This window comes from Palaemon carinicauda, chromosome 36, assembly GCF_036898095.1.
Source record: "Palaemon carinicauda isolate YSFRI2023 chromosome 36, ASM3689809v2, whole genome shotgun sequence".
NCBI classification, from domain to species: Eukaryota; Metazoa; Arthropoda; class Malacostraca; order Decapoda; family Palaemonidae; genus Palaemon; species Palaemon carinicauda.
In genome coordinates this window covers 14,870,297-14,882,796 of record NC_090760.1, presented here as the reverse complement: position 1 = coordinate 14,882,796, position 12,500 = coordinate 14,870,297, and the positions used below count along the sequence as shown (strand labels likewise).

The 12,500-nt window shown below is 33.1% G+C and overlaps 1 protein-coding gene across 1 annotated transcript; it reads left to right on the top strand.

The window, feature by feature from the left end:
• The first annotated feature begins 7,271 nt into the window (after window positions 1-7,271).
• Window positions 7,272-9,687, top strand: LOC137628387 (uncharacterized). Its single transcript, XM_068359538.1, has 3 exons — window positions 7,272-7,573; window positions 8,032-8,125; window positions 8,596-9,687. The coding sequence occupies exons 1-3, from the start codon at window positions 7,518-7,520 to the stop codon at window positions 8,989-8,991; spliced, it is 546 nt and encodes a 181-aa protein (XP_068215639.1). The 5' UTR covers window positions 7,272-7,517; the 3' UTR covers window positions 8,992-9,687.
• Window positions 9,688-12,500: the final 2,813 nt, after the last annotated feature.

The following is a 12,500-nucleotide window of genomic DNA, read 5'->3' as shown; positions in this document are numbered from 1 at the left end:
TATATATATATATATATAACAATTTCTTTAATGGGCCTTTTTGAAGAAACATGTTAAACTGTTCGATTACAGTTAGAAGTAAGAGATTACACTATACATACATACATACATGCATACATACATGCATACATACATACATATATACATATATATAATTATATATATACATATATATATAATTATATATATACATATACATATATATATATATATATATATATATATATATATATATATATATATATATATATATATATAGTACAACACGATACACTGAATTGGAAAGAGTTCGCAATGAAACAAAATTAACGAGAAAAAAAACCACAACTACTTTTCCTTCTACTAACAAGAAAGCAAAAAAGTAAGAACAAAAGTACAGTAATAACTGTTAGGGAATTGGCCTTGTTAAATATTGGACGCTTTCATCTTCCTGTTACGAGAGAAGTAAGCTTTTGAACGTCTTTGTACACTGCTGGGGCTTTGCCATTTCAATACGAAATCTTATAATTTGCATTGTATATACATATACATATATAAATAATATATATATATATATATATTATTTATATATATATATATATTATTTATATATATATATATTATTTATATATATATTATTTATATATATATATATATTATTTATATATATATATATATATATATATATATATATATATAGGGCTCTTTTAAGGACCTAAGTACCTTTGTCACATCCCAAGAAGAGGCTTGAGTTCTCGTGGAAGCAAGTCCGTTCGATATATATATATATATATACACACACACACACACACACATATATATATATATATAAAATATATATATATATATATATATATATATATGTGTGTGTGTGTGTATATATGTATATACATGCATATATATACAGTATATATATATATATATATATATATATATATATATATATGTGTGTGTGTGTACACACATGTATATATATAGATATAGTCTCTGTCTGCGTATGCACGAACGCGCTCGATCACGCAGATAAAAAGGTTCAATATATAGGGTTTCATTTCAAAACTATTCAATCTGTAAATTGGCCAAACTCTATATGGAATATCTGAAACCGAAATACTGAGTCCATTCAGAATGCCGAGGTCTCAGGCCTCCTCCATTTGGGTCAAGGTGCTAATCTTGGGCCCCTCCGCTCAAGGTATTAGAATTCAATCGTAAAATTGCCTTTCAAATCTCACTCTGCTATAAATCTTTCCAATGAAACACAGCCGGCTGATTAACATTATCTTCGATGTCAAATCTTGTTCAGCAGAAATATACTTTTTTTTTTACCGAATCCCATATTTTCTTTCAAAACTATGGTTTTGTTTATTTACTGTATCGATTTTTTTTTTAATGAAAAGTAGTTTGGTTAGCCTCTTTTTAAATTGTCATGAACGATGAATATGCCTTCTCATTTCTTGAACCCTTCATTGGGTTTTGTCGGTACATGGATGGGTTACCATTGATGAAACATGATCACTAAAAACATAACCGCATTGGGTCTTCCCAGAACAATAGTGTGGCATGGTTTATGCCAAATCTACAATATTTTCCCAGTTTAACTGGGATTTGGTGAATGAAGTTGGTGAAAAGTGGCAACGCCGGAAATATACTTCATGTTTCATGACATTCTGGTTGAACTTACTATATATTCTGTATATTAATCTTGCTGGGAACAACGAAAGAGATTTCATAAACAAAATACAATGATATAGAAAGTACTGAAGATGCATCAAGGCTGATAACCCCTTTGTTTCTTCAATAACCTACAATCAAAGGGAGCGCTCTTGTTGATATGTATCGAAACAGAAGAGAAATCAACTATAATCCTGAGCTTATAAGTACCATATGATGAATGATAAAAGCACAGGTGGATGCAAACTATATTATAGGCGTTCCCTATAACAGAGATCATCCGAACGCAAAACATCTTACTGGTATGGCTTAGACTAAAGCAAGGTTTAGAAAGTAGACAGTAGTTTGTAAACAACTTGAAAATTTCCGTTCATCTTAAAAGACTTTAGGTATCGCATTAACTGAAGTCCTTGATACGCAGAGACATTACCACGTGCAAACACGTGGCTTGATGTATCGGAGAGGCCCTTACTCCATCTTTAAATTTTAAGTGTGTTCGTACATGAGGAAGGTTCTGAAGTGGAAAACACCCTCTCCAGTTCGTGACTCAGAAGAATAATCCAGGAAGACCGACCGCCAGATTACCAACAAAAAGTAAATCCCAGGTCAAGACGTTAACCCTTTTTAATCCACAAAATGATAAGCCGCACCTGGAAGAAATTTGGTACGGATTAGTTTTTCCCAAAACGACTGCACGCTTTCCATCCTAGTTGGATCAGCCTTGGAGGAAGAACCATTATTCCTCCAATGGATTAACGAAGAAATCATAACTTTTACTATTGGATTTTCTTTGTTTGTAGGGGTTTTTAAAAAGCAAAAAAAAAAAAAAAAAAAAAAAAAAAAAAAAAAAAAAAAAAAAAAAACACAATATTAACAAACTAATATAAACACATACACAATTCCTTAGAATAACTAAATGACTAAATACTAAAACAACTGAAAAAAAAATAGAAAGAAAAAGATAAAAAAAGACCTTATCCTGGAAATTCAATGACGTATATGTTGCGCAAATGCCTGTGTCAGAGTTAGAACATTAGAAGGCAAAAAAAAAAAATAATGATAGGACCTTTGTTTATACAAGTTATTTTTTTATCATTTCCTCTACAAGGTAATTTTAACCGATCCAAGATCATGCTCTCTCTCTCTCTCTCTCTCTCTCTCTCTCTCTCTCTCTCTCTCTCTCTCTCTCTCTCTCTCTCTCTCTCTCAATTCAGAACCAGAGGCCTAGTTTGATTCCAGGAATGAAGGAAGTGGTAATAAAACAACTTTAAACGAGATCTAATACAAACACGTCTCTCATTAAATGGAAATTTCTACTTTGAGAGTTGTCTATGAAATAATAGTCTAACAAATCACAAAAAGCATTGATTTAAAAGTTCAGGGTGGAGACGACTGATGAAATCTAACCAAGGCCCTTTTGGTCAATAAGTGTAGGAGGAGATGATGATATCACCAGGGGGAAAAATATATCACAAGGAAAGTCAAAACGGGAATAAAAAGAAAATTCTTAATACAAAAAAAAAAAAAATGTTAGTGAGGAAAAGCATCACGAGGAAAGTAAAATTCACTAGGGGAATAAAAGCCATTTATAAAAATATATCAAATATTCTAAAACTACTAAGCAGAAAGTCAAAAGTCAAGATTGGGGTCACCAAAACTTGTTTTTTTAAGTCAAAAATATATCAAATATTAAAAAACCACTTAGCAGAAAGTCAAAAGTCAAGATTGGGGTCACCAAAACTTGCTTTTTATAAGTAAAAAATATATCAAATATTCAAAAACTACTTAGCAGAAAGTCAAAAGTCAAAGACCTTATCCTGGAAATTCAATGACGTATATGTTGCGCAAATGCCTGTGTCAGAGTTAGAACATTAGAAGGCAAAAAAAAAAAATAATGATAGGACCTTTGTTTATACAAGTTATTTTTTTATCATTTCCTCTACAAGGTAATTTTAACCGATCCAAGATCATGCTCTCTCTCTCTCTCTCTCTCTCTCTCTCTCTCAATTCAGAACCAGAGGCCTAGTTTGATTCCAGGAATGAAGGAAGTGGTAATAAAACAACTTTAAACGAGATCTAATACAAACACGTCTCTCATTAAATGGAAATTTCTACTTTGAGAGTTGTCTATGAAATAATAGTCTAACAAATCACAAAAAGCATTGATTTAAAAGTTCAGGGTGGAGACGACTGATGAAATCTAACCAAGGCCCTTTTGGTCAATAAGTGTAGGAGGAGATGATGATATCACCAGGGGGAAAAATATATCACAAGGAAAGTCAAAACGGGAATAAAAAGAAAATTCTTAATACAAAAAAAAAAAAAAATGTTAGTGAGGAAAAGCATCACGAGGAAAGTAAAATTCACTAGGGGAATAAAAGCCATTTATAAAAATATATCAAATATTCTAAAACTACTAAGCAGAAAGTCAAAAGTCAAGATTGGGGTCACCAAAACTTGTTTTTTTAAGTCAAAAATATATCGAATATTAAAAAACCACTTAGCAGAAAGTCAAAAGTCAAGATTGGGGTCACCAAAACTTGCTTTTTATAAGTAAAAAATATATCAAATATTCAAAAACTACTTAGCAGAAAGTCAAAAGTCAAGATTGGGGTCACGAAAACTTGCTTTTTAATAAGTCACCATCGCGTTTTGAAATATGAACTGTAAAAGCGAAATTCGATACGAAGAAACATCAGTACCACTTCTCACCAATTGCACCATGGTGGTATATTAAACCGTCCTTGAATTGCAAGCAGATTAATGACCTTGTGCGAGACGTGGCTTGATGTCTTACAGCTGTCCTTTACTCCATCCTGATCTTGGTTTTCATTCATACCTGGCTTCATATAATACGTTTTATTCTGTCATTCTTAAATAATTTCATTCAGTCAGCGACAGTTTGTTCATTTTTTTCTCATTCGTATTTTAGGTGTGTGTGTGTGTGTGTGTGTAAGAGAGAGAGAGAGAGAGAGAGAGAGAGAGAGAGAGAGAGAGAGAGAGAGATTGAGTTTACCTAAAACATTCCTTCCTAATGAAGCTACGAACCATATATACATAGTGCATTCAAAATGTGTGTGTGTATGTGTAAGAGAGAGAGAGAGAGAGAGAGAGAGAGAGAGAGAGAGAGAGAGAGAGAGAGATTGATTTTTAGTTTTCCTAAAACATTCATTCTTAATAAACCTACGAACCATATATACATATCATAATGCATTCAAAATGTTATGCAGTGGACAAGCAAACTTGTTCATATAATGAATTCATCTAAGAAAGTATTGAATAACATTTTTACCATCAGTATATACAATTTCCTCGTCCTAGAAAACTAATTTCTTAATTTCTTTCCACGAATTTCTCCCCCAGATGCCGAATCTGCTTAAATCACGAACATTTGAAACCTTATAAACAGATGGTATATACATTGATTGAACTGGCCTGAACCGGTCAAAACTGGTTGTGAGGAGGCCTAAGTTCTCGGGTGTAGGCCTAACGAGAAAACCAGCACAAGAGTTTAAGACCTACAGAGACTATTCAGTACATCTTGACCAACAAACTAACAAACTGCTTTTTGAGGCATCGAGAAGAAACTGTTTTTTTTTCCCTTTTGAAATATTGAAGTTCTGATAATTGAATATAAATGGAAATTTTCGTTTGTATGGGGGTGGATAAGAGATTTTCTCTCTCTCTCTCTCTCTCTCTCTCTCTCTCTCTCTCTCTCTCTCTCTCTCTATATATATATATATATATATATATATATATATATATATATATTCTGTGTAAATATACTCACATATATACACAAACACATATATATATATACAGTATATATATTATATATATATATACAGTATATATATATATATATATATATATATATATATATATATATATATATATATATATATATATATATATATATATATGTATATATGTGTGTGTATATGAGAGAGAGAGAGAGAGAGAGAGAGAGAGAGAGAGAGAGAGAGAGAGAGAGAGAGAGAGAGAGATTTCTAAGAGACCTTTCAGTTAAGGACAAGTCGAATAGTCAGGGACACTCACTGGGTGCTTGCAAACCTGCTTTTGTGCGTACTTTTCTCCTGATCCTGGTGGCCTTGAAGGCGTATTTACTTGCAATGTGCGACGTAGTGCACTTAAAAATTTACATTAAAAATACGGTAAATATCTGGCAACATTTACTCCAGGATTTTTAACGTTTTAAAAATGGATATATTGACGTAAAGGAGTGATATTACGGTCACCAACCCGTAAAAGATAATAACAAACGTAAAATTACGGTCGCCAGTATTTTACTGAATTACGGTTGAGAACTGTATATTTTTTACGGAGAATTTCCGATTAAAATTACGGTTTTTTTCTAATAGTGTAGGTAATCCTGAATGCATTCAAGAAAATATCATACATATTTTTTGGTTCTTTTTTTCATAATAGGGAAAACATTTTTGAAAAAAAGTCCAGTTTCAAACCTATCAATTCTTTAAAATCAATAGTTTTAATCTTATCATGATTATTACTTAGCATTAACTTATTTAATTAATATATCGATAGTGTTGACATGTGATTTTGTAACGCCAGATTTTAAACCCATTAATAAATAATGGAAATATAGGATGGCCAGCGATCAAATGTCAAGGTTTAGATATACATTATATCTGGAGGTCAAATTTCCCACGTTTGAAAGCAAGGTTTTTCATTGATTTCAAAGTAGTTAGCATCACCCACTTACGATTATTAGACGATAATATGCGTGTTTATTAGTCAAAATTAATAAAAACAATATAAATTACCTTAGAAATTAGGTTAAATGCAAGTGAGGAAGGAGTTAGAGTTCTCTTGCTTGAGGGTACACTCGGGCACACTGTTCTATTTAGTTTCTCTTCCTCTTATGTTAATTTTTTTTTAGTTTATATAGCAAAAATTTATTTCAATGTTTTTACTATTCTTAAAATATTTTATCTTTCCTTGTTTCCTTTCCTCACTGGGCTATTCTCCCTGTTGGGGCCCCTGAGCTTATAGCATCCTGCTTTTCCAATTAGGGTTGTAGCTTAGCATTTAATAATAATAATAATAATAATACAACAGCAGATTGTCAGGTCGAACAATAAAGACGACAGCTGAAATATCCTCAGAACGTAAAATGTTAAAGTTGAAGAGATTAAAAGAAAAATATTGTCAATTCAAACAAAGATGCCGGCTGAAAAGACTTCAGAACGTAAAATGTTAAGAGGGAATTTAAAAAAATTTAAAAAGGTTGTAGTCGAGGAAGATTTCCTTCAGTGGGTCTTCTCGTTAATCTGCAAAACACGCGAAAAACCAACTAAAGATGATGAAATTTGCAGTCTTGCAACATCAGCCACCACGGGTGTTGCCTCCAGTTGCCAGAGGGAGTGTACAGTAGATGAGAAGGTCTTGGGCGGTATTGGGCAGAAACCCCTGGTCAGGGAGAGGGAAGGCTAATAAGGGTATAGGGGCGGGACCCAAACTGTGGCCGCTTGGGCAACAATGTCCCGGGAGCCGGGTCCCGGGACTCCCTTGCCCAACCCCCCACCCCCCTACCCAATCGTACCAAGCGAACCACGAGCTGATATATAAATGGTGGGGAAAGTCCGCTTGACGACATATACTGTGCTCTCACTTCTCCGAGTAAGACATTGCTTGTTTTAGTGTGCGACTCTCTCACCGAGTTATAGGAATCTGGGACTTGAACTTTGGGTCCCTGTCACCCTGTGGTCCTTGGAAGTTGGAATATAGTTGGAATTAACGGATACGTATAGCGAACGGGCGAAGAGCTGCCATTCTCTTGCCACTACCAACCGAAGAAGAATTTACATTCAAGCACAAATTCAAAAATGCTTTTCTCATCCAAAAACGACACCTATAACACCAACGTCATGCATTCTGCAAAGTAAGTTAAATCATTCATATTGTTATCATAAATATGTTCAGTTTTAAAAGAACAAACGAACAAGTTCATCTGACATGTGTGGGTAGGCGGGGAGCAATATTTTTTTTTTCAAGGTAACCAACCAGCTGCAGAAGTATAAATGTCAGAAGCTTGATTGCTTTAAAAAAAATATTCCTGTCTGCTAACATCAAAAGTGTGCAGATTTGAACTTTTTTATCTTGTTGTAATTAGTGTGTTAATAAATTTGTCATGTCTGATTGAAAATCAACTTGCAGATACTTCACGATATTGAATAAATCAATTAAGAGACGAGAAAAATCAAATTATTGTACCAAGATACATTACTTTAGGTGTTCTAAAAAGATTTCTTTTATGTGGCTAATCCAATACTATAAATTTTGTCTTTAACATTTTTAAATATGCCAATTTTAATAAAGTAATTTATTTTTGTTTTTCAGGTTGGAAAATTTGTTGAACCAGGTTTCCAAGGCTATTGTGAAAAACCCCACTGAAAATGACTTCTCGCATTCAGACGGGAACATTAATTACAAGGTAAGAGAAATATATCACAGGTACTTTACTCACGAAACCATACTGGTCAATTGTTGCAAAATTCTTCCATTTTTCCTTAAAAGAATATTAACATAACTCTTAAACATCCTTCAACATTGAGACATATTGCTAAAATTTTCCTCAGTTTTTGCAGATTCTCCCATTTTTTCCTTAAAAGAATATGAATATAACGTAAACATTTCTTCAACCCAAGAGACATTGTTAATATTTTTCCTTATATCAATCTAATCGTATATTCTTAAAACATAAAACTATAGATTTAAATCCTCCAAAAAGTTTTCCTAAGGTCAAAGTATAATGTATTCCAAAATCACCGATTTAAATCCTTAAGATGTAAGACTTTTCCTAATATCAAAGTATAATCATATATTAAAATAACAAAAAAACATTTAAGGCAGTTGAGAAAAAAAAATCAGCTCTACTAAATCGCAACCTTTTTCCCCACACAGGCTCTGAAAAACCGCATCAATGAACGAGCAATCCACATGATGAATCTCCAACGAGAGGACTACCACGCTGACCCTCTGCCAACATACAACAACTATTGGCTGGAGCAGGAAGACCCTCACTTCGCCAAGCAAGCGGCGAAGGAGGCGGCCATCCCTATGATATCCAAGGATAGAAACGCTTCGAATCATACGCTAGGACTCCTCATGTCCCGCGCAGACATCGCCAGAGCCTTCCAAGACCATGTCCAGAAGGGCGGCGTGCTTGGAAATGTTTCCAAAGTTGAGGGCACCCTCTCCAACATCCATCTAGTGGGGTCTCATGCCCCTTCGAAGCAGGTCAATAGGAAGAGGATTGACAGGGCCATGAAGGAAGCGTGGCCAAGGGATGCCATGTGAGCAGTTTAAGGAATCCTGCCGCATTGGTTCGAAGAAATCCTACACCTAATTGGACGATCCTAAGGAATTTTCAGAAGCGAGTATATACAATTGAGACATTTCAATTCTACGATTTACAGAGTTAATGATGACAGATACGGTTAACCAACGGATATGACATTCGTTAGCACTAATGTCTTGAGATAATAGTAGTATTTTTAATGGTGATTATGCAAATGTCACCGTTTATTCCTTTAGGTTACTGTTCTCCTTAACATTTATTTTTATAGCTATATTATAAGGTCTTTATACAAGACTTTCTTATGAGAGGAATTCTTATAAAGCCAACTTTTGACTTTTATAAAGTCTTGATTTTAGAGATTTACATATTTTGTAAGTTTTATTTATGATGTAAATTTACAGCATGTTAACTTTATGTATATGCGATCTCACCAAAAATAACCACTTTTACTAAAATTGGAGCATAAATATGATTTACTTATTATTGTATCGAAATGGACATCAAATGTATTTTATACATTGAAAAATGTTTCAATATGTCAGAATATACTCTAAGGTATTACTTTGCCAATCTTGAAAACTTAATGCATTAAAGTATTTATTTTTCACGGTAAAATGGTTATCACCAGGATTTACAAAGTACAAATTATGATTGATTGTATCTGAATGATTTTTATTTTTATTTCAAAATAAAGAATGGAAGTTTTTTACGTTACTTAATGAACCTAAACACAGAAGTTATGTGAAATCGCCCATGGAATCACTCAATGAAGAATAAATTTGTAAAAGAAATGCTTGTAACTCTCTTTAAATTATGCAGTCGGCACTTAAAAACACGATTGTTTTAAGTGAGACTTAATAAAAAAATAGGAATCGAAAGAAGTAATGATAATCATGGCTCAATGATTCACGATTAGAGGTGATCAATGCTAAGAGATTTATATTTTTCCTGCCAGTCATTCATAGGAAAAAAAAGAGTAAATTAAATAACCAATGGTATATTAAACAGTTTTTAACTTTATATGAATATAAATAATTAATTCTGCGGATCTACTATAGTAGAACCATTTTACGAGCGAACTTCCAAGCTCATTTGCGGCCTTGCCGATTCTCCTTAATCTGGATGCCTTCGCTTCACTAAGACAAGGGAAGGAAAAGGACAAACTAGGAGATATGGCATACAAGTTGCCACATCTTCACTGGGTCAGTTCACTGAGATGGTCAAATCCTATTAAATGCTTAAAGATAAGCTTCCTCATTCATTGTCTCGCACAATAGCCTTCCGTAAACACCATGGCGAGTTCTCAGCGTCGTGTTTTTCGCCCAGAAGAAAGAAAAATGGCATACAATGTATATCGTTTTTTTTTTTAATAGGAAAATGATGATGAAACTGTTAAATTTTGAATTGACCAAGTAATCAAACGTGTCACAGATGCAACCAACATATCAAAAACGACTTTGTTTCAGATTTGGAAGGAAAATTGAGGTCAAGGCTATTAAGCATACTGATAACATTATAAAGGAAGGTATGAAAATGGTCTGATTTAACTAATTCACTGAATTTTTAGTGATAGAACTAACTTCATCTGACGAAGAATCACCATAAAGTTTGCTTACTCAACCTTTGTTGTAAAAAATTTTTGTCGATTAAATAAATTCTAAAACAATACAATCACCAATGTAAATATACCATATTAAACATATTTAATTAAATCCTTTGTAAAGAATCCTATCTTTTAATAATCAATCAGAATTGAGAAATGAATTTATTTGATATCAAAATAAAGATTATTTCTGTTAGTATGATAATCTTTTTAAAAACAATTTTGCTCTTTGTTATATCTAAGAGTTTCAACTTGTCACCACGTGGTTGAAAACAAAAAGAGCGAAGGAAGCAATTTGGAGAGAGTATCAAATCAAAGGATTATATTCTTAGACCGTTCAAATCCAGGTGAATGACTTATCAGCTGACCCTTTTCTCCTTTTCTTGGCTCGCCCATAGATTAAAGAGGTCAAGCCAGGTGTGCTTTGAAAATGACCTAAGAGAAATGGCACGTCGCTGTTGGGCCCTGAGTTCGCTCCTAAAATGGTTTGACTTCAGCGTTGTTGTTAACGACTGTCTATCTGTCAACATTCCAATACAAATTCACAAAGAGGTAGGCAATAACAATTGATCTATCTATCTATCTATATACACACACACACACACACACACACACACACATATATATATATATATATATATATATATATATATATATATATATATATATATATATATATATATATATATATATGTGTGTGTGTGTGTGTGTGTGCGCGTGTGTCTGTTGATACTTTTATCTTTACACTGTTTGTATCTCAGTAGCCTACTGACAAAAATAATATATAATATACAAGTAACATTTGCTAAAAATGTAAAAGCCTATTGAGGATGAGAAGAGTTTAAATTCTATAGAAAAATAAACAAAAACGTGATAAGAAGTGTAATAAAAGATGCTACGAATAATGCCAATATCTATACAGCAGTATTTACCTTATCCATTAATACATAGAATGATATAAATATGCCATTAATACATATATAGGAAGGAATAAATAGAATAGGGAATGAGAATAAGTAAACCGTTGTAGGGTACTTAATAAGAACCAACCTTTAACCGGGACTCCCAAGCAAAACTAATCCCTCCCCACCCAGAGTTTAATCCAGCTTAATTTCAGGTGTTCTTCTTTTAGGGGTTGCCTCATCTGTATTTTACTTTCTTTTATTTGATATTTTTATCATTTCTATTTCATAGTTCATTCTCCACCTCTCTTGTTTCTTTTCCATACTAGACAGTTTAACTGCAGGGACCTTTATAGGCCTGAACCAATCTCAACTTAACTATACTTACAATAATAATAATAATGATAATAATAATAATAATAATAATAATAATAATAATATCAATATTCTGAATTAGTTTCAAATTATTGGAACCTAGACATATGTCTACTGTATACTTTAAAGCCTATACAATAAGCTCCCACTAGACATCCGAAAGACTGAAGATATTTTAAAGGTTTTCAAAAGGAAACTGAAGCCTGGTGATCTCACTCCAGTCATTCATGTGCAGGGTAACAGCTTTTTATTCGTGAATAGAGATGGCGGTTATTTGACAATTACAAAAATGGCCAATATGGAATTTTCAAATGAAGCACTTGTTAAAGACCAAGGGCTTCTTTGGCTACTGTGAGGTAATGACTACCTTTGACGAAAGAGCATCTTCAACTGAACAAGTGAAATTCATGAAATAATCTTGGAAGGCTTTGTCTATTCTTGTGATGGCTATTTTTGATCCCTTCATTTACCTTGCAAGGTCGTGCAAAAATGTTTGGGATGCCCAGTAGAAGCATTTTGAACGAGATAACCTGGCAAGCAATCTGATCCTTTAAAAAAGAAACACTTTAAGAGTGGAGATTAGTGAGTGAGCATCAATCTAAGAGCATAGTATGTACATAGGGAGGTT